General features: G+C 37.8%; 1 protein-coding gene across 2 annotated transcripts in view; it reads left to right on the plus strand.

Moving 5' to 3' along the window:
• The window catches only part of TTK (TTK protein kinase), a 40,790-nt gene extending 28,961 nt beyond the window's left edge, over window positions 1-11,829 (plus strand). For both annotated transcript variants that reach the window (XM_032217085.1, XM_032217086.1), the window contains exons 15-22: window positions 236-393; window positions 487-638; window positions 2,966-3,090; window positions 4,200-4,280; window positions 8,471-8,647; window positions 8,859-8,949; window positions 9,171-9,268; window positions 11,217-11,829. In XM_032217085.1, the coding sequence (XP_032072976.1) occupies window positions 236-393; window positions 487-638; window positions 2,966-3,090; window positions 4,200-4,280; window positions 8,471-8,647; window positions 8,859-8,949; window positions 9,171-9,268; window positions 11,217-11,306 (972 nt within the window). In that variant the 3' untranslated portion in view covers window positions 11,307-11,829. The remainder of the gene's footprint in view (window positions 1-235; window positions 394-486; window positions 639-2,965; window positions 3,091-4,199; window positions 4,281-8,470; window positions 8,648-8,858; window positions 8,950-9,170; window positions 9,269-11,216) is intronic.
• Window positions 11,830-27,394: the final 15,565 nt, after the last annotated feature.

Consider the following 27,394-nt stretch of genomic DNA (forward strand, 5'->3'; position numbering starts at 1 on the left):
GAAATGGACCTCAGCCAAACCTGTTGTATTTATTATTTCATACATGATTGAGAATTTTGTTTGTTTGTTCTTTTAAATATAGGTATTTTTTATTACACAGTATGTTGAAATTCATAGCCTTGTGCTGGTTAATGAGTGCAGTGAAGTTATGTATCTATCCAAAATAAAACGATAGAGTAAATATAGTAATATATTTTTAAAAATCTAGTTATGTTTTTTTAATTGGTTTGTAAAGGTATTTCAAGTACTTGATGAAAAGAAACAGCTTTTTGCCATCAAACATGTTAATCTAGAAGAAGCAGATCAACAGACCATCGAAAGCTATAAAAATGAGATTGCTCACTTAAACAAACTTCAGCAACATAGTGATAAGATCATCCGACTTTATGACTAGTAAGTTAATGCTTTTGTAAAATCAGTTTAATCCCTCTTTCTGCCTCCCCAAACATGCATTCTCAGATTAACTTTTATTTTTGCAACTTTTAGTGAAATCAATGAGAAGAACATCTATATGGTGATGGAATGTGGCAATATTGATCTTAATAGCTGGCTTAAAAAGAAAAAGACAATTAATCCATGGGAACGGAAAAGTTATTGGAAAAACATGCTGGAAGCTGTACATACAATTCACCAACATGGTAACTACTGTTTGCATGTTTGAACTCTGTTGTTTAGAATAGCTTCTCCCAGGAACAACTTCAAGAAATACAGTTAGAATAATACAACTAAAGTCAGAGAAAATAAAACCGCAAGACAATAGATGCATGATATGGTACGAGTAAAATGCACATTCAAAGAGTTTCTAAAAAGAAAAATTTCTGTTAGACCCACTTTCACTCACATGTATGATATGATGCCTTAGTTACAGGGTATGTTAGGCTGGCTACTGCCATATCAAGAAAAAGATTGCCCATCATAAGGTATAGTTAGATATGAGAGAAAGTGCTATAATTCATTGTTCTGACCCCCCCCCCCCCCCCTTGTCCCACACCAAACACTCCAAGCCAAAGATACTTTACGGAATTTATTCACAGACAGACAGGTTCTTGGTAGCAAACCGGCACAGATAAACTGGGGCCGCAATCCAGCCTGCCAAGCTCACAATACTGTTCATCAAACATTAGTTAATGTGTTGACTTCTGCCAGAGCGGCGTGTGCACAAGCAGTCTTTTTATAGTCTGGAGAGGAGCCTAATGACCACCAGCTGAGTGCAATTACCTCCTGTACTTGCGCAACTGTTCCTGACGCCTATTAGCTCTTCGATGCTGAGCATCCAGGAACAACTCACTGCTGGCTTCTGGATCACTCTCTCTTGTCTCCTCCCCACTGGTCCAAGGCTCAGGCGCCTCCTGGTGGCCAACCAGTCTCTCTGCGCCCTGCTCGGAGTCGGAACCCTGTCCAGGGTCCTCCAGAGCCGACTCATAGGGTCCCTTGCTGTCGGAATCTGGTGGCAGCTCCAATGGGTCCTGCTGGGCCACAACAATTCATTATTAGAGTCATTAATATTCAGCCATGCAAACGAAGAAAAGTGATGGTTAAGAATAAAGATGATTCTTGGAGGATTTGAGGCACTTCAGTGAACTACAGTATCCTATCAGAAGATGAAGGGAGAAAAGAAGAACAATTTGTCAGCATATGACAATGAAATTTTGCCTGAAAAACAATTCATACATACAATTAAAAAATGGGAGCTAGCTGTGAAAAAATATATATAAATTGTAAAAATATATTATTATTAAATATTAAACAATGCTACATTTCAGTTAGATATATTTATATGCATACCACTGATAGGAATCACTTATATAGGTACACATATTTTTAATAAATAATTTTATTCTAGAATGTCTGAGAAGACCTTACAAAAGAATTCAGTGACTGCTGCTATATAAAACAAATCCTGTAGTCAAGTTTAATTTTATGTGCTTTTTTTCCAAATTGAGCTATAGAATAAGGCCTTATTTTGGGTGGGAAACTTGAAATCTTGCTTTGAGAATAACCAGATTTGCTATAAAGTTGTTTTCCTTTGGCCATGTATGAGCTGTCAGACTGTGTATTGCTGTTGACACAATAATTTACACAATACCAAATGCATATGTAGGTTTCATTGAAATTAATAAGATAATAGTATCAGGTGAGAAAATATTTTTTTTAATCAGCAAGCTCCTTAGCTCCTTTTAGCTTAGATAGCATTGCTGTATTCTACAATTAAACTACGTATTAAGATCAGGTAGCCTTTGACTTACGACCACAATTGAGTTCAGCATTTATGTTACTAAGTGAGAAATCTGTTGAGTTTTGCTCCATTTTATGACTTTGTGCCACAGTTATTAAGTGAATCATTGCAGTTGTTTAGTAACACGGCTGTTAAGTGAATATGGATTCCCCATTGACTTTGCCTGTGAGAAGGTTGCAAAAGGAGGATCGCCTGACACTGCAACCGTCATAAATATGAACCAGTTGTCAAGTAAGGTAAAGGTTCCCCTCACACATATGAGCTAGTTGTTCCCGACTCTAGTCTTCCAAGTAGCTAGATCCCAATTTACAGACTATTTAAAATTCTAAAAATAAAAGGCAGAAATTTGAACTGCAATTGGAATTACACATTGTAATAGAAATATTCTTTACTACTTGAGGATTCCAGATGCTTTCAGAGGCAATCAGTAGAGAAGTTGGTGTTCTGATGTGTAGGAATGTGATCATTTATGAAGTGGGCAAACTAGGAGAAAACAATGTAATTCAAAATTGCATATGTGTCTCCAGAGTGTTTTTTAAGCCAGCTTTTCTACAATGTCATATAACAGAAAAGATCCAGTGATATCAGGGACACAAAAACCCTCCACTCCTGATTGCCTGAATACTTTACATAGGATTTTCATTTTTTCCCCTACCTTGTGTTTTAATATGTGGATAAGTAATAATTCTTGACACACTTTGAATTAATTGAACAAATTTTAACTTGCAGGTATTGTTCATAGTGATCTGAAACCAGCAAACTTTCTATTAGTAGATGGAATGCTGAAACTAATAGATTTTGGCATTGCAAATCAGATGCAGCCAGATGTGACTAGCATTGTTAAAGATTCCCAGGTGAGACAAGTGTGAACTATTAAACATAAAAGAAGCAATTATCTTAAATAATTGCTTATTGTTGTTGTTTGATAATGGAGTATGATAAGAACATGGTGCAATCAGAAAACATTCAGCAACACACACATTGCATTTGTGTGTTTCATTTTTTTTTCTTGGTACACTTGGACCAGAGTCAAATCTTATTTTTCCAAAGATTTAGGTTGAAGGGTTCATAATGATTTCTAATGAGAGAGAAAAGTGAATTGCCCTAGCTATTACAGTTCCAGTTGTTTCACTTTGTTGCTGAAAACTTTAAGAAGAGTCTTGAATATGTAAATGTATGGGACTATGAAGTATATTAAACATCTATCTAAGGTTTTAAAAACATTAAGAAGACAATAGGCTGGTCTCCAGATATGGCTTTAGCTCTCATTATTTCATGGATGGCTATTCTGATTAAAGCTGATGAGAATCTAGAATCCAACAAGCTTAATATTTAAATGGCCACCTTTAGGTTTAAAAGTGGAGTATCTGCTGCCCCATCACAATATTATTAAAAAGGTAACACATTTTGCTGTTATTTGTAGAATTGTTCTAATGTTAAATTTAGGTTAAGTAATCATGAATGGGTTGTATGATTGCACTCTTAGTAAAACGAGTTTCTCCTGTAATGACAGTAGCTAAATTAGTGTAGTTATTACTGATTCTAGAATGAATTAGGATTTCTATTTTACTAGAATTCTTAACCAGAGAACCTAATTATCCTTTAGCATGGTTAATATTAGTATCCATTAACATCGTATCAGGCATTCCTGATTTGATGTAAAAAATATTAGAGCAGGGTATAGTTACATAGCATCCCCAGACATATATTAGAATTAAAATGGCTGAATTCTTATGAGGTGTCGGACGTCTATTGAATTGTCTGTAAGATCTTTGGGATTAAATTGCTGAAATGTCATGCTATTTGAGGGGGAAAAGTTTGATTTGTAGCCACCATGAGTATTCTCAAAATCCAAAAAGGAACTAAATCTCTAATATTATATTTTACATTATTAATCTGTTATAGAAATGTTAAATGTAACTATTATTTAAATGTACATAGTTCTATTTTTTTATGTTAACAGGTTGGCACCATTAATTACATGCCACCAGAGTCGATCAAAGATATGTCTGCCAGTGCAGAAAATGGCAAGTCAAGATCAAAGGTAATATTTTCTTCATATAGTCCAAAAGATAAAATATTGATATTCCAAATTGGAGCAAATTTTATTTGAACAAGGAGCTAGAAATAAATTATAAGGAAACTTGAGAAGAAAGCTGAGGCAAACTCCTTATTCCTATCATCTCTCTTTTCTTCTGAAACAAAATGGAAGAAAAAGTTCATCTTAAATGTGGCCAGCTGCTGATTGACTGATTTTACCCATGGGATTTATTTATGCAACATGAAATTGTGAGGGCTGTGCATGCTTTAATAGCAATAGCATTTAGACTTGTATACCATTTCACAATGCTTTACAGCCTTCTCTAAGCTGTTTACAGAGTCAGTGCATTGGTTCTCATTTTTCTGACTTCGGAAAGCTGAATCAACCTTGAGCCTGGTGAGATTCGAACTGCCAAACTGCAGCACTTTTCTTCTGTCCTATAAAAGTATCAAAAGCAGCCCAACTTTTTCAGGCTTCGACAGGCGCTAAGAAAAAAGGGTTGCTGTGGCTTTAAGAGTTGTATTAACTTTTGAGTGGATTCCTTAAAAAGAAGCATGACGCCTCCATGCTTAACTGACATTAAGCAAGTGGAAGACATCTTACTTCTTAAAATAAGAAGCATCTTGTAGGCAAGCAGAGATTTAATATTAATAGAAGATGATTTGCTTAGAGAGTAAGGGGCATTATTCCATAGGCATCTGCAACTAGTTGATGACCTCAAAATTATGACATCTGTGTTGAAATATGCAAATGAGGAAGTTATGTAATCTGCATCTGAGAGTACAATTTGTTATCCACTGACCTGTTAATGCACTGGATGGCATTGGCCATTGCTTTCTTTTGTCCTCATATTTATGTTCCTCCATGCCTGGCCTTCCATAGTGAACTGGCTTTGCTTCTTGATGTCAGGAAGATTGACAGGGACACCTCCCCCTCCAATGTTTGGTCTGAACTATTTGATCCTTGATGCCAAAATTTAGCCCATAGCAACTTCAAGTAATGTTGCTTTCAAGTACAAAAATAAAATTGGGGCGATAGTAAAGCTTGATTTCTTGACTCTGGCTTAGCTTTAATCTACTGTACATTTCTACTGATACATAGGCAAGTTGTATGATGTAGAACTACTGCCACCTCCATGTGATTTCACATCATGCTGTGCTGTTGCTGCTGCAGTTATTCAAAATCACTTCCTAAAGGGTGGATGTTTTGGGTGGATGTTTGCTTTCCTGGTCCAGTTTTCTCTGCCTACTCTCACCTATGCCACAGATCTGCGACAAAAAAGCTGTTCGATTATTTTCATCTAATTTCCATGTATTTTGGTGTGCTGAAAACAAATAAAATATTGAAAAAGCTCCTAGACATCATGATTTGCTACAACATGCAAAATTGTCTTCAAATTTATCAATTTTTTAAATTTTTGGTATTTTTTTATATTATGGGTTTTTAACCAAATTTAAAGTCCAAATTACTATTAATTAATTCACATAAGTGCATTTAAGATATAAAATGCCAAAAAAATCTTAAAGGTTTGTCCGAGTTATGTAAAAAAAATATAGTCCTGTAAATCTGATGGTCAGCAATATATACATAAGCGAAGCAAGTTTTAAGTCTGTGCTTCTAATGGTAGAAGGGGTTAATCTTTCCTGAAAAATCCAGTGGGAGGGAGACACAAGGCAGATAGGAGCATCTCCGGTCAGTGCAGGGGGCGTGGCCAGCACTGTGACGTCTCGTGTACAGACACAGAGCTGCTCTCTCCTGCATGCCACACTTGTGCACGAATCATCATCAGGTTCTTGGTTCTAGGCTGTTCACACTTTTTCATCGTAATTCATGTTAGCTCGTCATTCTTCAACCGTTATGTTATGGCTCCGCGTAAGAGTATTAATTTGCCAGACAGTTTCTGTTTCATCTGTGGTGAATATACAGTGTTGAAGCATCAGCAGAATATTACAGACTTTGTGAAAAAAGTATACTTTGCATACTTTGAACTAAAAATTGGAGATCAAGATAAAGTTTGGGCGCCTCATAAAGTGTGCAAACGGTGTGTTGAGGACCTCCGAAACTTGTTCAAGGGTAAGAAAAAATCTTTCTGTTATGGGATTCCTATGGTATGGCGAGAGCAAAAGAACCATAGTGATGACTGTTACTTTTGTTCATGCGATGTGAAAGGATTTAATTCCAAATGGAAGCATTCCATTTCATATCCCTATCTTCATTCAGCAATTTGTCCCATCCCCCATGGCACAGATATACCAGTACCCAAGCCCTCTGCTACCTTGGAAGAGATACCTAGCTCTGATGAAGGTGAAGTCATACCTGAACCAGATGACAAATCAAGTTCTGACTTTGAAGATGATACAAGACCAAAATTGTTTTCTCAGGAGGAGATGAATGATTTGGTAAGAGACTTGAATCTTCCCAAAGATGCTGCTGAGTTACTTGGATCAAGGCTGAAAAGCAGGAATTTATTGTTGCCGGGAGTGTCATCTTCATGGTTCAGACATTGTAAAAAGGAGTTTGTTCCTTACTTCGCCCAGGAAGACAAGTTGGTTTATTGCATCGATATCGAAGGTCTGATGGGTCAATTTAAAATACAATATGATTCAGAGCAATGGCGTCTTTTTATAGATTCTTCAAAAAGAAGTCTCAAAGCAGTTTTACTCCACAACGGTTTTTACACTTCCATACCTGTAGGTCATTCCGTACACTTGAAGGAAACCTATGAGAACTTGGAATTGGTTCTTCGTAAACTTAAATATGAAGACCATGGTTGGCAAGTGTGTGGGGACTTGAAGGTCTTGTGTATGCTGCTCGGGCAACAAGCTGGGTATACCAAATACCCTTGTTTTCTGTGTCTATAGGACATTCGAGACCGACAAAATCACTGGACCAAGAAGAGTTGGCAGCCAAGGGTGCTAACAGTCATTGAAAAAAATGTCCTCGGAGAAACTTTGGTACCTTCCCATAAAATTCTTCTACCACCTCTCCACATAAAATTCTGATTAATGAAGGAATTTGTAAAATCACTTCCAAGAGATGGAGAATGCTTCAAATACTTGGTCACCAAGTTTCCATGCCTGTCGGAGGCAAAATTGAAGGAAGGTGTGTTCGTCGGATCAGACATTAGAAGGCTTAAAGTTGATCAAGAGTTTGTCAATACTATGACAGATCCTCAAAAAGAAGGGTGGATTGCATTTAAAGAAGTACAGAAATTTTTAGGCAATAACAAAGATCCTCACTACAAAAAGATTGTCGGAAGAATGCTGAAAGTATTTCAAGCTTTAGGTTGCCTGATGAGTTTGAAAGTGCATTTCCTCCAGTCCCACCTTGACTACTTTCCTGAAAATTTGGGGGCTGTGAGTGAGGAACAAGTTGAACGATTCCACCAAGACATTAAAGAGATGGAAAGGAGATACCAGGGAAAATGGAGCATTACAATGATGGCAGACTACTGTTGGATGCTTCAGAGAGACATTCCAGATGCTACTCACAAGCGTAAATGCACCAAGAGGAGCCTCACAAGGAAGAAGAATCGAGTTTAGTGTGTGTAGGTGAGCTCATTTCAGTTCAAAAAAGGATTTTCATAAAAAATATTGTAATAAAACTTTAATTTTATAAGTCTATTTCCATTTATTTTGAGGTATTGCCTTATTTAACATAGTTACCTAAATTGTCAGGAAACGTGATGTCCTATGACAAAATGGAGGTCATTTTCGGATTCAGCGCACCAAAACAGCTTTCAATTTTTTTTTTTTGCAGACCTGTGTTCTTTATCATCCCTGAGATTCAGCTGAATCTGTTGTTAAGGAGATTAGATCATAAATTACACAGACTTAAATGCAGACACTTTGGTATTTAATTTGTAATTTAATGGATGCAAATTTGTAGCATTCCTTTACCATATTCCTAAAAGCTTGATTTGTTAATGCCACTTAGAGAGTTTACCTTGAAAGCAGTATTGACTTTTGGTTCATTATCTTTCACTTTAATTGATTGGACTGTGAATAAACAACATGTACAGGTGTTATATATACCACTTTGGCGGTATGCAGAATCATAATGTATGATTGTATAAAATAAATGGTTCACCTTACTGCATAATCAGTTGTAGCAGATATGATTATGTTAAGAATGATAAGAATGTCAAAATAATGGTGTGGTTGAATGAGCATGTTTTTCTTTCTGTTTTTTAGATTAGCCCAAAAAGTGATGTATGGTCATTGGGTTGTATTTTATATTCCATGACTTATGGAAAAACTCCATTTCAGAACATAACGAATTATATAACAAAACTTCATGCCATAATTGACCCTAATTATGAAATAATGTTTCCTGATATTGCAGAAAAGGATCTTCTAGATGTCTTAAAGGTAATGTTTTGTATCTCTTTTTATAATAATTTCACGCTCTTAGAGATAATTTTCCAAGTCATGATTTATTTTAATTACGTTTAAATATCCTAGAATATGAAGGCATAATAGGTTTCTTGATTTCATATTTCTTGATTTTATGTATATATTCTTTAGCATGATTGGTTTTATTTTCAATTATTTCCTAACTTTATGTCACCCTCCCCCCCAGAATTGTTTAATTAGGAATCCCAAGCAAAGAATATCTATCTCTGAACTTTTGATCCATCCTTATGTACATCTACAGTCCAATTCACAAACAGGTAATTCAACTTTTCTAATAGATATTACTATTTTGTTTTATTCTACCAAAATTATTTTGTTTAAAAGTGATTTTTTTTTTTAAAAAAAAACTATTTGCAGGTTAAATTATATATGCTATCTTAAGTTAGTTCGCCAAGTGCTATGTACCAAAATTTTCAAACAGCTTTAAATCAAATCATAGGGCATGCATCTCAAACAATTTAACTTTAAATTCTTCTAGGACATCAAAATGCAAAAGGAACATCAGAAGAAATGAAGCGTATTCTTGGTCAACTTATCGGCTTGAATTCTCCTAACTCTATTTCCAAAGCTGCTAGAGTAAGTAGATAAGTAATATCACTGCTAGTATAATTAAAATGATAAATAATAATAAAATCATGTTAGAACTATATATTTCTTGTTCAGAGTTTCTTCAGGGGAGAGCGAAAAGGACTGATAGAATGGTGAATGTGTAGTGAGAAATGGTTTCAACTGTTAGTAAGTAAATGATAAGGAATTATGTTAATGAAATAGAAGCTCTTGTAAAGTAGACAATAGTCAATAGTTTGAGTTAGATGAAGTGGGACACTCTTCTACACAAGTAGTCCTTTCTTAACATCTGTTCATTCAGCAAATGTTCAAAATTATGACAGTGCTAAACAAAGGGACTTATCATAGTCCCCACATTTCTGGCTGTTTCCTTGCTCTCATGGTCACACGGACAAAATTCAAGCTTACTTGCATCTGTCTATATTTATGATTGCCTCTTGGCCAGTTGCTCCCACCTCCCAGCCCTATCCATTGCCACACTGTGTGCCACTATTGTATTGGGGGAGCCTTTGTGCCACCTTTCATGCTGGTGCTGCCAGGGCTTCTCTCATGCCACAACCAGGGACACTTTGTGCCCTGGCCAAGGCCTGTATTTGCACAGAAGACCTTAAAAGAGTCCTTCTTTCCCACCAGTGCAGCAAAGCAAGAAAAGATAAAATGAGCTGTGGATAATTAGGGGAATTTTTTAATTTTATTCCAGGAAATTGACGGGGGCGAGGGAGTATTTACAATTTACACTATGTGTTCTAATCTTGAGGGGATCAGTATCGAGTATAGTTATATTCCTGGATGTCTTTAATTCCAACTCATTCATTAAGTGTGCTTTGAAATATCAAGTAAGCTCTTTTAAATGAACAAGTTTATAAATGCGGAAGTAACCAGTTGATTTCTCATGGATTTCCCTGATTTTTTTCAAAGAAAAATTTCATCATGCCTATTTGAGTTTAGATACATAAATAAAATATTTTATTAGACAATGTGCTTCTACTTAGTTTGATCAAAATAAGCAATATGTAATGGGGGTGGATATGTGGGAAGGTTTCTAATGACTTATATTTATGGACATGATCTCCAATTCCTTTTGAAAATAATTGCAGATAAATACACTAATCCTGTAAAAACTTTAAATAACATTTTAATTAAAATTGTTTTTACTAAAATGGTAGAGAAGTCTTATAAGAAAGTATGAAGATACTCTAAATTTAATTAATTATTAAACCTAGCTCTCCTGAACTTGGCCAAAATAAATTCCAGAAGATTATTTGCAATATGTGTTGGGAAGAGTAAGGAAAATGTGTGAACAGAAGCTGTGCAATTTATTTTATTCAAGTAACTTGTGTCTTTCCAAGGCTATGTAAATCAATGAGCTTCAACTGTAAATTGGCAGGTATTGCAAACCCCTTATTTTTTTTTTATAAATGCACAAACACTTTAAGCCTCAGAAATATAACTTTCTCACTAGTTGCTTTTGATCCTGAAAATTATTTTGCTATGTTTTGCTGCATTTGTAACAACAAGCAGGTTTCTTCGATGGTTATTTCTTTTTTTCCTCCAGAAGAATAAAGTATGTTACATAGAAAGCAAGAGGAGAAAAATAAGGGCTGCATCAAATTGTGTTACAAATTCTGTTATTTGCAGGATGTGTGTAACATTGGAACTCCCTTTGTATGCTTTTGCTGTGCTTGTGTAGGTACTGAACTGGCATTTACACACCACTATTGCATAAGTTTTAGAAAAGAATAGCAAAAAATTTATCTCTAAGTGGCTGAGAGAATGGAAGAAAAATAGAAGCAAAAATAAAAACTTGGGGTGGGAAGTAAATATTTATTAAGAATCTGTTTGAGATGACAAAAAGGATTAAGCTCAATGTTCCATGGGGGGGGGGGGGGAGAAAATAAGGGGATTTGAAAGTAAAGAGGAGAGATTTAATCATTTGTCTTGTCTTTTTAAATTTCAGACTTTATATGAGCAGTGCAACAAAGGTGAAGGTTTAGATGTATCTGCTTTTTCAAAATCTGACAGTCGGACAACCTGGAAAACAAAGTAATAAGGCCTGATTTACAAAAGATATTAATGAAAATAAGATATTCTAAGCAAAGGCTGGTCACATCTGGGTATATTTGTCTTGCCACTTACAAATGTTTATCATCATTTTTTTCATCTAGTATTTGCATATGAATATTATGGACCATTCCTGCTATATAACATGCTGGTCTGCTGTTATATTTGGATAGCAAATACTTGTGGATTAGTTGATTAAAGCTTAGCTGCGATTCTGAATCTTGAGAGAAATATTTTGACTTGTTTTAACATGAACTAATGAACTCTAGTTCTGGACAACTGTCTAACAATCAAGTCAATTATTTTCTTTTCTATCAGATTCAGCTGTCATTTTTTTCATATTTTGCTGGTGGTAGATACTATAAAAGCAGTACTTCAAATTATGCTTCTTTTATTCATTATTTTACCCTGTACATATTCCTGTGGAAATCTTTTTGATGTACAGATGATACAATCTACTGATACTGATGTTCAACTTTGTAAATAAAAAGATACTCATCCTGTGTTAATCTTGCAGTTTCTAAGTAAACAGAGCATCCTATAAAAATCAAATATTTTGATTTGAAAAGCTTAACAAATTAATGATATTGAAATTGTAATCTATTAATTCTGGTCCTACAAATTTGTTCCTCTTTACTATTAAGCTTGGAGATTTTCTTTTAATTTTTGATTTACTGTAACAATGTTATCACTTAGACTAACTTTTTGTGATGTGAAATTTGCATTCCCATTTCCATATCCTAAAAAAGATAAAACAAAACAACAATAACTAAGAACAATTTCCTGTGCATATACATTATTCCCTGGACTCACTCAATTAATTCTTCCCTAACAATCACAATGGGCATGTGCCTAAAACACTGATAAATGTCCTAATCCTCACAAGTTTCTGGATTAACTCCTTACATTCCCAGAAATAACATGGATTGCCTTTTCACTCTGAAATATAACACTACTTAATCACAGATGATTCCTCTAAAATATTTTATACTCTCAGAAATCCTTGGGATGCCACTCCCTTCCCAAGGAATGGGTGTAGAAGATGACAGGCAGAATCCTCCAGGTCTGAGGCATCACAGGAGGAGTCACAAAGGGATGGGTTGGGAACTGGATAAGCACGCAAATAAGTATAAGTATAATCTTTATTGTCATTGTACTTAAATACAATGAAATTGGTTTTAACCTCACTGGTGCAAAATTATAACAGAAACGAAAAAAGAAAGAAAAAGAAAAAAACTGCCTGTGCATGGAGTGATTGTGGTTGTATTTAAAAGTCTCACTGCCCAAGGATATAAACTCTCTTTAAACCTGTTTGTTCGGCTGGCTATACTTTGATGTCTTCTGCCTGATGGTAGAAGTGCACAGAGACACTGACCAGGGTGTGAATCATCTCTGAGTATCTTTCTTACTCTGCTAAAGCAGCGAGATCTGGCGATGTCATCCAGTGATGTCAGAGGGAAACCAATGGTTTCTTGTGCCGAATTGATCACTCTCTGTAGTGCCTTCCTGTCTGCAGCTGTTAAACCAGCATAGCATACTATAATACAATATGTGAGGACACTTTCTATGGTGGACGCTAGAAAGAGGTCATCAGCCGTTGTTCCACCTGATTTTTTCACAGGACTCTAAGGAAATGAAGTCTCTGTTGGGCCTTTCCAATTACCAGAGACGTGTTATTTTTCCAGGTGAGATCTTGACTAATAAGCACTCCCAATAATTTAAAAGAGGAAACCCTCTCCACACAGCCGCCCTCCATATACAGTGGGGCAGGTTCCTCTCTATGCTTCCGGAAATCTAGCACCGTCTCCTTTGTCTTACTAGTATTTAGATGTAAGTTGTTTCTTGAGCACCATGCGGATACCTTCTGGACTTCTTCCCTGTATGCTGATTCGTCCCCTCAGTTATGAGACCCAGCACTGTTGTTTTGTCTGCAAACTTTATTATGATGTTGGATGGATCAAGGATATGGATGGATCAAGGATATGCAGTCATATGTATACAGCGAGTACAGGTATGGGCTGAGCACACAGCCCTGAGGGGAGCCTTCAGCGTGGAAGATGTAAAGGACCCAACCCTTACTGTTTGTGGATGATCTGTCAGGAAGTCTTTGATCCATTCACAAGTGAGAGGAGGGAAATTCAGGTCAGTCAACTTTTCAATGAGAATTCCTGGTAAGATGGTGTTAAAGGCCGAGCTATAGTCTATAAAAAGCATTCTGACATAATTCCCAGATTTCTCAAGTTGGCTTAGTGCAATATGTAGAGGAGTGATGGCATTCCCTGTCGACCTGTTGCTTCTATAAGCAAACTGGTGTTGATCAAAATTTGGTAGAAGACAGGACCTGAGGTGTTGTAGGACCAGTCTCTCAAAGCACTTCATCACTATATACATCAGTGCAAGGGGTTTATAGTCATTCAAGCTTTTTACGGCTGCTTTCTTCAGAACTGGGATAATTGTGACTGCTTTCAAGCATGATGGGACTCTAGCCTGTTGCAGGGAGAGGTTAAAAATCCTTGTCAGGACCCCTGTTAATTGGTCAGCTCAGGTTTTTACCACTTTCCCCAACACCCGGTCTGGACCTGCAGCTTTGTTGGGATTTACAGCCTTCAGCTCAGCTCTCACTTGATGTTCATCCAGGGTGAGTGGCTGGAGGTCAGAGGGCCTTTGGGCTAGAGCCACAGAGACTGATCTTTTGACCTCAAAGCGGGTGAAGAAGCTATTTAGCTCCTCTACTAGCAGGGCATTAGCAGTGGCTATTTTTTTCCTATTGCCCTTATAGTTGGTTAGGTGTTGGTTAGGAGATGGTAGATTGACAAAACTAGTCTAGCCTCTTTCTACAGTTTCTCTTTTTTAAAGCAGATTTGATCTATTGCCTTCATTTAAAAAAAAGGTCTCTTTTTAGGATGTTTTGACATGGTAATTTAATGGATGTCTTGGAAATATTATAGAACAGTTTGCCATTATCTTTTTTTTACAATTATGTGAGGTCCCCCTCGGTTTCTCCTGTTCCCAGTGCAGTCTACAACCATGGATTTCTTTTTAGTGATTTCCCATCTAAGTACAAAGCAGGACTAGATGCTTCTGTAGTTAGACCAATTTGGTCAAGGGAGTCTAAAATTGACATTTAGTTCAATGGTGGTGTTTCCTTTCGTGTAAATTATTTGATTGTAATTTATTCAGTAGACTGATTAAATAAATGTTTTATCGCGAGGTATGAATAACAGCAAGGAATAACTTCTAAAGAGTTTTTAGGCAACACACCCGCCCCAGTTTATTTCTGGAAATGTTGGTATTTCAACATAGCATCAACTCATGCTTGCTTTAGACAGGTTCTTTTCTGAATTCATAATAGTTAACATTCCAAATTTCAATTCAAATCAAACAATTAGCCAGATATTTGCCAGAACTTTCCAGATATACTGTAAGTTAACCTACATGCGCATGTATCTTATTAGGGTTCACCGACAAAAGGGCGAACGACAAAACCGCGCCCGACTAAACTGCGTTGCTGACGTCATCAACAGGGCGACAACAGCGCGGAGACAGAAGTGCGCTGTAAAAGTAACCCTAAACCTAAACTTAACCCCTAACCCTAAACCTAATCCTAAACCTAACCCTAAACCTAACCCTTAACCTAACCCTAAACCTAACCCTTAACCTAACCCTAAACCTAACTCTAAACCTAACCCTTACCTTAAGTTAAACCGGCTTTCTTTTGACGCGCTATTGTAAAGCGCCCTTCTTTCTCCGCGCTGGCTGTTGTCTCCGCGTTGATGATGTCAGCAACGTGGTTTAGTCGGGCGCGGTTTTGACATTTGCCCTTATTAGACCTATGTTAAGATGTCATTTATGAAGGTCAATTGATGGACAAAACTCTGGATACGGCCTTAGATTATTTTTATGGAAAGTGGTATCCTCATAAAATTCATGTAATCACATCGTAGTAAAATATATACAATGTGATTGCGCATTTAGATTAGTGTGACTTCCCTATCACTGAATTCAGTGGGGCATGCTTCCATTGTGCATAGGTTGAGTATTACAGCATTTTTGCTGAAAGCCTGCACATATTTTTAATAAGTTTAACTCTTAATTTAAAAATGCTCCAAATGATGATGAATACACAGACAGAGTAGTACAAGTGAGCCTTGACTTTCTATTGGTTACTTAGCGACCATTCAAAATTATGATGGAGAACCCCCCCCCCCCAAAAAAAAAAAAGCTATTTACAAAGTGGCTTTGAATTTCCAACATCAGGGCATCAATTAGAGCGCTCAGCTTCTGACCGCATTTGGGGTGCAGCAACCGGCCTGCAATTGTGTCTGTCTGTAGCGCCCCACAGTGACGTGACCATGATTTATAACAGTTTTACTGGAAACCTGCCTTTACTTCTGATTTCTGGCAAGAACTACCCTATAGTGAATAATGGATTAGCTTAACAACTGCCACAAAGGAGATCATAAAAAACCGGGCGACTCACTTTATGATTATCATGACTTAGGACTGTAATTGCCAGGCTCAATTATCATTGTAAGTTGAGGACTGCCTCTACTATATGCATAATCATTTCACATTATTTAGTGAATGAGGTAAGAGAACACATTAGCCTAGGTGTGCTGTTTTTTTCAGTTTTCTACAGAAATGTTCCTTTATGGTAAACAAAGTGATGAAAATATTAAACGTAGAAAACATCCCCATCGCTTTTCTTTCCCATGTCCTCCAGGAAAAAAAAAACCATTACCTTTTTGTGTACAAATGATAGTTGGAGTGTACAGAAGACTTGCGAGAGCCCACGGAATACTAGGCTTCCAATTCAAAATAAGCCACTGAATAGTTTACATCACTGTTTTCTCAACCTTGCAATTTACGAGGAGTTGAGGTCCACATATCTTAAAAGTTGCCAATGTTGAAAGACACTGATCTACGTAATGTATTTGTCCGATATTTAATCACAAGTCACATAATGAGAAATTGTTCACTCAAGGAGCAAACACAAGAGATTTTTCTCTCATGTTCAGTCACGTAGGAACACAGCTAGGATGGGGCCCTTAGCGCTCTCTGGGCTTGGTTGTTTTCTTGCAGATATGTCATTACCCAAACTAGGTAACATCATCAGTGGTACCAGCAAGAAAACAATCAAGGTCACAGAGCACCCAGCACCCCTCCCTTTCAACCCTGATCTATAAATATTCTTCATTAATGAACATGTAAATTTGCTAAGAGGCGATGGAAGCAGAGTATTTGTCAGGGATTTCTTGGGAGGGACTACACCTGATCTACAATCTGACTCTTCACCTCAATACTTCCTGCTGGCTGAGAGAACAGCGAGAGTGCTGCAGTCATGATATGCTGATTCTAATCGGATTGATTACTAAAATCAGGGTGGCTCTTATGTTAGAAGAGGTGCCCTATTTCAAAATGTATGGCAGTTGGGTCAATGACCCAAACACTTGGCTGTGTTCACTTTCTTGAAATAAATCATATTCTAGGTCCACACATTAGGTAACACCATATTTTACTTAACCATAGTGTGCTGATTAAATCAAAGATGAATGGTAGGCATGAACCATGGTTTTAATATAATGATGGGTTCATATTATAAATTCATATCATTTTGTATTTATTTTGTCATGTTTATGTAGAAAATGGTGACCCTTTGAGAGCTGTATGCAACAAAATTTCATTTTAATGTATGCCGATTAGTCTACATTCAAAGTGACAAAGTTATTCTAAGTAGGTGGTAAATTGTACAGTCTCTTTTGGGTCAGGCGTGTATCCTCGCAGCCACATGATCAGATGCACTGTTTTGGCTACAAAACGGGCACCGGTTATTATTGCTTTCCTCAAGACAATTCTCCAAATTTCCAAGCTAAGCTCCAGCCCTGCTATTTCTTGGATTTCCCACCCATATGCTAAGTAAGCCTATCCTGTTTACTCTTTTGAGATCAGCCCAAACCAAACCAGGCCTAGTAAAATGTGTGAGCCTAGCTAATTGTATCTACTGATACTTCAGAGTAGATAAGAGAGCCGGTTTGGTATAGTGGTTAAAGGCACCAAGATAGAAACCGAGACTGTGACTTAATCCTCTCTTAGGCACAAAGCCAGCTGGGTGACCTTGAGACAGTTACTTTCTCTCAGCCCTAGGAAGAAGGCAGTGGGCAAACACCTTCTGAAAGACCTTGCCAAGGAAACGGCAAGGACCTATCCAGGCTGTTTCCAAGAATTGGACATGACTGAACACAGGAAAAGAAAGCATAGGATTGTGCTGTTAACATTGACTTGAAAATGAATACGCTATCTTTTTCTTCATCTGTGTAGTCTAATTTTGCTCCATTTGAATATACAATGGAACAAACCATAAAGGAAATTTTGCATGGATGCATATATATTAGGGGTGTGCATCTACTTTAGTTAAATCTCAGCCCAAAATTCCCTAGGCTTTGAGAAGTCTGAGATTTGTTTAAAGAAAAACAAAGTTTCTTTAACAGCAGAAATATAACCAATTAAATTATAGACTATATTTATACAATATGCTACCCTAATAGCGTTTGTTTGATGCTGGCTTAACATAAATGCCCTAGTATTTTTTTTAAAAAATCCTGCTAAACCTATACAACTATATGTTGTATAGACAAATTGTACTCTCTTAAGGGAAGAGATGTGATAAGTTAGAAGTCTCCCTAATGGCGCCTTCTTGATCTTCCTAAACAACGAAGAAGGAAGCAACCACCAGCTACGCAACCAAATCCACATGTGCATTTATCTGCTTTAGGGAAAAGACAGCAGAGAGGAAAGGCAGTTTTTGTACATAGTCTCTGCCCAAACAAGAGACTAGAAGAGAAAATCCAGATATGGCCACAAAAGCATATCTTAATGTAAATCTCCCACCTCTAGTGGCTCATTCTTTTAAAGGATAACATCACTACAGGGAACAACAGTGTCTCTTTCCCCTCATTCAGTAAATGAAGTCAACTTAATCTGTAAAAGTATTGTTCATTGTGTTAGTATTTTATCAAATGGACAAGGAAGATTGTTGGATCAACATGTGTCAGACAACATGCTGAAAACTATTTCCAATCTAGCCACCATGCCACTTAATTCTATCAAGCATTGGGTAAACTTGCTTGTATGAATCTCTTTTCCATTTATTGCGACCTGATGGGTGGCATTTTTCTCCTCAATTTTCCTTAACGGTATTTTTTTGATTAAGTATAGGTTTAGTTTCTCCACAAACTAAGCGTTGATAATTCTATTACTGTAATCGCATAAATTGCTAAAATTGATACTCTTACTAGTGAAAGAGTAATATGGCCCAATAAATATGCTTGTTAATCAGTCTATCTTGACATCAGAGCTGATCTACTAAGCCTTTCTTTATAATACACTTGATTGCTGTATTGAATGAAGCCATCTACGGAACTGCTACAGTCAGCTGCCAAACCTGTTTTGTGCTACCTTTTACAGGTAATCCTTGACTTACAACAGTTCATTTAGTGGCTGTTCAAATTACAAGAAGACTAAAAAAAGTGACTTATGACCATTTTTCACACTTACGATGTGCAGCATCGCCATGGTCACCTGATCAAAATTGGGATGCTTGGCAACTGGCATGTATTTATGAGGGTTGCAGTGTCCTGGATTCATGTGATCAGCTTTTGTGACCTGCCAATGTGGGAAGCCAGATTCACTTAACAACCATTTTACTAACTTAACAACTGCATTGATTCACTTAGCTGTGGCAAGAAAAGTTGTAAACTGGGGCAAACACTCATTTAACAACAGAAGTCTTGGGCTCAATTGCGGTTGTAAGTCGAGAATTACCTGTAAAAAAGACATCACGGTATGGAAATGCAAGGGAAAATCAAGGAAAAATACAAAATAGGCTGACTTGTCTGTTTAGTTGCTGGAGCTTTTGGAGGCAGAAAAAGTAATTACCCTTCTTAAAAGTCATTTTTGTAGGGGACTAGAAACAGGTTGTGGTATAATGGGCTTATAAGGCGGGGAAGGGAAAAGAACTTCCAGTTCAGCTGATGGAAAACACTTCACTAGCAAAAGAGGAATATCGTTTTCATACACACAAATGCAGAGAATTACATTTGTCTCAGGGTTCACCGACAAAAGGGTGAACGACAAAACCGCGCCCGACTAAACCGCGTTGCTGATGTCATCAACAGGGCGACAACAGCGCGGAGATAGAAGCATGCTGTAAACTATAAACCTAAACTTAACCCCTAAACCTAACCCTAAACCTAACCCTAACCCTAAACCTAATCCTAAACCTAACCCTTAACCTAACCCTAACCCTAAACCTAACCCTAAACCTAACCCTTACCTTAAGTTGAATCCGCTTTCTTTCAACGCGCTATTTAAAGCGCCCTTCTTTCTCCGCGCTGGCTGTTGTCGCCGCGTTGATGACATCAGCGACGCGGTTTAATGGGGCGCGGTTTTGTCATTCGCCGTTTTCACGGGTCACGTTGTCTCAGCTGCTATAAAGGGTAAGAACAGCAGCTCAACATTTGCTTTGAAAGTGCAGAGGTGAGTGAATTGGCTATTAAATGTCCCTGTAGATACTCTGTGAGTTGGGTGCATCAACAATGATTTGTTACTACTATTTTGAAAATTAAAAATTAAGGCCCAAACCAGGAATGAGCGATACTGATTACAGATTGAATACTGTATGAGAACATGTAGCAAGTTGACTGAAACCAGTTTATGAACTCTGCTTGGCGCAAAGAAGATCCCAAGCTATGTTTGAGCCACAAATAATTTTGCTATGTGGTTCGAACCCCTTGTAACTTTCTGCAACTATTCATTCATTTGTGTAAATACAAACAGGGCTCTATTGGCAGTGAATAAGTGATGATTTAGTTAACCATGACACGTTGACTAAACCTTGATGTACCCAATTTGCAAAGCTAATCTAAGGTCTTAGTAAGGTATTACTGTAATGAGCGAAGCAAAGTAATTATGCTGTATCAGAAATTTCTTTTTAAAAAAAGGAATATGGAAAAAAATATTCAGGCATTTGACTGGCATTCTTATCCAAGAATCTTAGAAGCGAAGGATAGGAAATGATTTTTTTTTTCAAAACAAAACAAAACCCAAGGAAGTCCAGTTGCCTTTTGGAAAAGCCCCTTTGGGACTCATGGCTGCCACTGGTATTATCCCTCCTGACTTTTCCCCCTGACTACTTGATCATCTTCACTGTGTTTTTTCTGGAACTTGTATGTGATGGCATAGCTGATCATTCTGTTTGCCTTCTTAGATGTTTTAATTACAATCCCATCATTAAATCAGTTGTATCTTGCTACTATGAGATTACTCAGTCTGGAACAGGACAAGTAGCTTTCACCATTGTAGGTAGGTCAGTATTTTAATGGTGGTGGTTTATGTAAACTGTCATGTTAAAGCATGTGTATTTATTCTGCATCACTTTGAAGCTGCGAATACTTTCAAATTTTAAGAATTTACAATGCTTCAGTTTGGAAATTTAATGTGAAAGCAGTTTGATAAATTCCACGAATGGACTTGATATTCTGAAAACAAAAATTCAAATCTAAATATTGGATTAAAGAGGTACTTTTGAACTTTTTTACTAGTCATGTAGAAACAGGCTTTTTTTTTTGCAAATCCAGATTAAGTTGGTCCAATTTGGCAATTCATATTGATTTTCTAAATGGGTTTAAATAATTAAACTGAATCAATTTTCCAAACCAAATCTAGAATTTGCATTAAAGCTGTTCTGCACCAATTGCTAAATTTGAAAGTAGCCTGAAATTATCTTGAAAGAGATCCAAAGGAATCTTGTCAGCATTTTTTATATGACCTGGACAGCCTCATAAAAAGGCTGCAATATTAAGCTGACTTCTTGAGGATGCCTTAGGCCAGTGTTGGCAAACCTTTTTGGCAATGAGTGCCAAAGTAATGCTGGTAGCAACCCACCCCTGCTCCTTAGGACAAATTTTCATTCTGAATCCTAAAAACTCAAAAATTGTCTGAGCTGCAGCTTTTCCTCTCCTGCCTAGCGTCTTTTCTGACAAACGGCATAATTTTTCATGAACTGCAGCTTCCTTCATCAGATGCAGTGTTTCAACTGATCAGTTAAGTATTAACATACTCTGATGTTTTCATTGAGAATCTGGGTTTTCACAACACAGCCTACATTTGACTTACTTCACCTAGGATTTAGCAAGGCACTGACAAATGATGGCCTTTGAAAGAGGCAGGATTAAAGACCACTGAAAATCACTGGAGATCAAAAGTTGTAACTGATATTATGAAGAAACTTCAAGAACCCTTAAACATGATCTGCATGCAATTCAAACATGGCATTCTGTTCCCAAGGATTTTTTACTCTGGATATTACTTCAGACCTTTTAATCTACCTTAGCATAGCATTGCCCCATTTATATAACTGTCAATTATTAGGCCACATAATTGTTGGTTGCATCTTAGATCCTTTGGCAATCAACTAATCCTGAAAACAGTGATCCTTTTAAGATGCCAGCTACTGTGCAAATAGAAATTTAGAGTTGAGAAAGGAATAAGTGAAGTATTAAAGGAGACCTGAATTGTTTGAACTTTATTAGTTTAAATATTATTTGCTATCAGGTCAGTGTTGAATTTTAGTGACCACATAGATATTGTACAGGATAATTTGTCCTCAGTTTGGTCCTTCAAATCTTCCAAACAGTGCACTAAATTCATCCACCATGCTAATGGTTGTCATCACATTCTTCCTTTCACTTTTCTCAGTGTTATGGATTTCTCAATGGAATTTGAACTTCTCATATCCAAAATGTGATAATTTAAGTCATTTGTACCTGGCTGTTGTTGTTGTTTATTGGATTTATATGCCACCCTTCTCTCAAAGGACTCAGGGCGGTGTACAACATTAAAAAAAACACATATTACAAAAGTTAAAAAGGAAATTAAATAAAGTATCCAAAAACAAACCCAATTAATATTAACAATACAATTTTAAAAATTAGATTAAAATTAACAATTAAATTAATCATTTATTTTATTCTGTTCAGGCCAGGCCGGCTTGCTGGAAAAGCCAACTTTTTAGGGCGCGTTGGAAGGATCGGAGGTCGGGGATTATACGAAGCTCTGGGGGCAGCTCATTCCAGAGGGAAGGTGCTCCCACAGAGAAGGCTCTCCCCCTGGGGGTCGCTAGCCGACACTGTCTGGCCGATGGCACCCTGAAGAGGCCAACTCTGTGGGATTGTATTGGACGGTGGGAGGCTACTGGTGGCAGTAGGTGGTCTCGCAGGTACCTAATTATGACCTTTAAAGCCATGGAGCACTTTAAAGGTCATAATTAGTACCTTGAATCGCACCCGGAAGACAACCGGCAACCAGTGCAGGCCACCTAAAAGGGGTGTAACATGGGAACACCTAGGTACCCCCATGATAACCCGCGCGGCCGCATTCTGGACCAGCTGAAGCCTCCGGATGCTCTTCAAGGGCAGCCCCAAGTAAAGAGCATTGCAGTAGTCCAGGCGAGAAAGGACGAGGGCATGAGTGACTATGCACAGAGCATCCCAATATAGACTCCCAGATTGCGGGCCCTCTCTGAGGGGGTTAAAATTTCTCCCCCTATCATCAAAGATGGAACAAGATGCACAAATCGGGATGACAGAAACCACAGTCACTCAGTCTTGGAGGGATTGAGCTTGAGCCTGTTCCTCCCCATCCAGATCTGCACAGCCTCCAGGCATCGGGACATCACGTCGAGGGCATCGTTTGGGTGGCTGTGTGAAATAAAAGGTATGTTCATGAGTCATGGATAGATTTTTGCTCACTACTTGATACTAAGATAATTTACATTTAGTACTTGGATGGGAGACTGGAAGAACATCTGATCTCAAAGTTGTAGACTAGATAACTTTGTAAAGAATCATTGTAAAATATCATTTTTTTTGTAAAACAACATTTGTAAAGAATCATTGTGAAAAAAGACAATGACATACAGCTTTATTTTTGTTTACCACCTTGACATTTAACAATACCAGGAGGTTGCTGGACACATTTTTTAGAACCTCACAATTCTATTCTTCAGAAGAGGGGAAAAGCACAAGATATCTATTTCATTAGCAATGATTCCCTGAAGCAATTTTTTTTAAATACTTACATTGTTAGACCTTTTTGTTCCATCCCAGGTTACCATCAGCATTATTTTGTGTACACAGCAGAAATATGATATTGTATGATGCCATACTGAAGTCATTCGTGCAGTGCCCCTTACAAGGGTAATCTCTTTGGTGTCACCCCACTGGTGCTGTCCTGCCTCCAGCTTCAAACCTGGAGGAATCTAAACATCACAGAAACTGAGTCGATGATCAGTGGATCCCATAACAAAGAAAGAATAACATTTCAACATTGTATAAACATCAGTCTCATGTAAGTTTCTCCCAGAAACTGAGGGAGTCAATCCAAGCCAATTAATCTAAGGATGTATCTGCTCAATATCTATAATACCCAATAGCCCATCATAAGTCCGAGGAGCAGAAATCCGAAACACAAATATTGAGAGCCAAGAAACGTTGTGAAAACAGGTGGGAGCAATGCTCTGCATATTTTTGAAATGCTGTATGCGGGAAAAAAGATTTTGTGCATCTTTACCAAAACTAGGAACAAATCTGTGTACCACAATATGACTATACATTGCAAATTCAATGCAAAGAGCAATATATTGCTAATGTAGAAAAACCAGAAAGTATAATCCAGTATTCAACGTGTTTGCTTAAAAGTTGGCAGCATTTTTCAGAAGTGGCTTGCCTTTTCTCCATTTGAAAGTTGAAAGAGACTGACTGGTCCAAGGTCATTCATGCTTTGTGCCTCAGATGGGACTGGCACTGGCAGTCCCCTGGTTTCTAGTCAGGTGTTTTAACCAAATTGACTCTACACATATGTACTTGCAGATTATAATATAGATTCCTTAAACACAGATAACTGATAATTGCAATCAATATTTTGTACGCATTTTATTCATGTGATACCAGGGGTGGGTTTCTCGCCCCGTTCCAACCGGTTCGGTTGGAACGGGGCCGGCGGCGTCCTCGTGCACGCGCGCGCGCATGCCTACTAGCGTCTGTGCGATGCTCCAGCTGCTCCTGGAGGATCGCGCAGGCGCTGTATGCATCCTGCGCATGCGTGGAAGCACAGAACTCATCAAAACCGGGTAAGTTACTTACTTCCGGGTTCGCCGACCAACTGGTTCGCAGGGACCGCCGCGAACCGGTTGAAACCCACCCGTGTGATACTGTAATGAAATAAAAAAACAAACAATAAAGTAGCATACAACATGCATTTAGATATCTCCCTCTCTCATTTCTTCCCCATTCTTCTCAGCATATATTTTGAATTTACCGTAATTATTAATTTAAAAGCTGACTTTTAAAAATGAAGTTAACAGCAACCATGTGTGATCCAGTTCAACACATATTAGTTATTATATTATTTTAGTATAAATGTATAGGAAATAAAAGATGAACCAGTTCCAATATTTTAACTTGCAAATGGTTTTTCAGTTGTTTTTTACATAATCATCCAATACACACTTCTTCAACATAGTTTGACTTGAAGTAGACTTCTACTTTCATTTCTGCAGAGTAGGTCTAATATATTAATATCAATATGGGGATTAATTGAAAAGTGAATCAAATGTGCTGATATCTCACCACAAGCTGATGATCTCTTGAGGTTTCATATAGAGGTAAATAGCACGGAGAAGGGAATGGTTGAGATATTTCTTTAGTATGGAATAACAATGGATAACAAAAGTGGTCTGGACTATTTTACCACAAGAAATAATCCCTGCAATGGAAGAATAATGGCTCTCCTGTATCTGGGGGATTACCATATTTCTTCTTGAGTGGAGTTGTATTGCTCAGATGAACCTGATGTGTAATCTGGAATCCTCATGGACTCACAACTCCTCTTGGAGAAGATGGTAATCAGGGCAAAGAGGGCCTTTGTTTAATTTCATGTTCCAGGCCAGTTATACCCTTCTCAGAAGAAGCCCTTCTTTCAGTCACTCATGCTCTCGCCATCTTCTGTATGGATAATTGGAATACACTCTACATTGGGGGTAATCCTTGAAGAGTATCTGGGAACTGCAACTGGTATAGAATGGTGGGATAAGCACTTTTGAGTGCATCTGGGGTTGTGTATATAACATTTCTGCTTCGTGAACTGCATTTAGCCACGATGTTCTTAACTTTATGACAGGGGTCTAGGTTATCTGAGGAACCATCTTGTCCCAATTACATTGGCCTGTGGGAAGTTATCATCCAGCCCTGTCCCAGAAAAATGAAATATCCTAGGAAATATTGAAAAGGCAGAACGTTTCTCTGGATGTGAAAAGAAGCATGTTTTAAAAGACAGAATAGTTGCTTTCTGCCCACCCCCACTTTGTCAATAGGCCCATTAAGACTAGCCAGGCTAGCCCACTTTACATAATAAAGACTTCAGCAGCAGCTACAGAAAGGCATGATAATATTGGCCTTTTACTCAACTCTCCACATGGCATCTGAGAATTCATACCTGGATTCAAAACAGCCTAGAGCGTATCCCCCTGCATGGCACCATGGGAGTCTGACAACCAATCAGAATGCATTTCTTACACAGGAACAGGAAACAGAGAGGTGGGACTAAACAGGGTATAAAAAGCCTAGCAAGCCCCTTCCTCAGCCCTTCTCTCTTCTTCTCCATCAACACTGAAACATGTGATCACCTTTTCTGTTCAGGGCTCAAACCATGTGGCCCTGTCCAACAATAAACCATCTTTCCAAGCAGCCTCCAGTGTCTTCTTCCCCACTTGGAGCTGAATCCAAGAGGACATTTATTTCAACAGGCTCATCCCATCTAATCAATTGCATTGACCCACCCCAGGTGGGATGAATTAATGTAATTGGGACACGATGTTTCCCAATGTGATTGGGACAAGAGTGTACTTCCAGATCAAGATCTGGCTCTGCCAATTGGCATGGGAGTCTTAAGAATGATATGCAACCCTGGCGGAGGTAATTGGTCACTGGAGTTCATTCCCTCTTACTCATTAACATTTTTACCCTCTACATTTTTAACTTTGTTTTAATTTCTGTTTTTATTTATAAACCAGTCACTCAGGTGAGATGGGCAGTATAGGGATTTGATAATTATGTTATTTAAACCAATAACGCAATCCTGATCCCATCTTCCAAAATTACTACATTACTTTGTGTAAGGTGTTAAGCATCTCTTATCAGCCTCTGTAGCAATTAATAATTATTTTACTTCAACAATTACATGCTATGCAGATTTAACAGATTAACAAGAGTTGGAAGGGACTTTATAGGTCATCTAGATTAACCATGGCCTGCTTTAATTTAGAACATCGTTCAAACCCATGGACAAGGGAGACAAGAAAAGACATTTTTATATAAATGCCGTGATTTATGTAAGATGTCAGAACACAAGTACCATATGTAAAGGTGGCATTTGTCCAATGACAACACTGCACATATATTTCTGGCATCATTGCATTTTGTTGTAAGTGTTGCTATGTGTAGTTAGTTTATGGCTTGATATGCACTGGAAGTCTTTAAGAACAGGTTGGATAGCCATTTGTCTGAAACGATATAGGGTTTCCTGCCTAGGCAGGGGGTTGGACTAGAAGACCTCCAAGGTCCCTTCCAACTCTGCTATTGTATTGTATTATCGTTGCTACCAAGGTGCGAACCCCACAACATTGGAGTATGACGCTTGCTTTTCCCATAGTCTGCCGGCAAAGGAAAACATGCCGTCTATACGATCTTATTACTAACTAGCTTCAGGCACTACTTATCAAACTAGAACCCGAAGTGTAAATCTACAACAGATTCTCTTGACCCTACAAAACGCTCCGCCCAAACACTCTCCTCTCACCATCTGGGTTTTTACTCCATTGGCGTATCAACGCTGGCCCTCTGCGCACGCGTAAATCAAGCCCAGCCTTGCTCGTTCTTAAAGGAAAGCTCGGCTCCTTTAAAAAAAAACCAAAAAAGCACCACGCACCGCCCCAGCTGGCAGGGCTCCGATTGGTTACTT

The sequence above is a fragment of the Thamnophis elegans genome, chromosome 4 (genome assembly GCF_009769535.1).
Source record: "Thamnophis elegans isolate rThaEle1 chromosome 4, rThaEle1.pri, whole genome shotgun sequence".
Taxonomy (NCBI): Eukaryota; Metazoa; Chordata; class Lepidosauria; order Squamata; family Colubridae; genus Thamnophis; species Thamnophis elegans.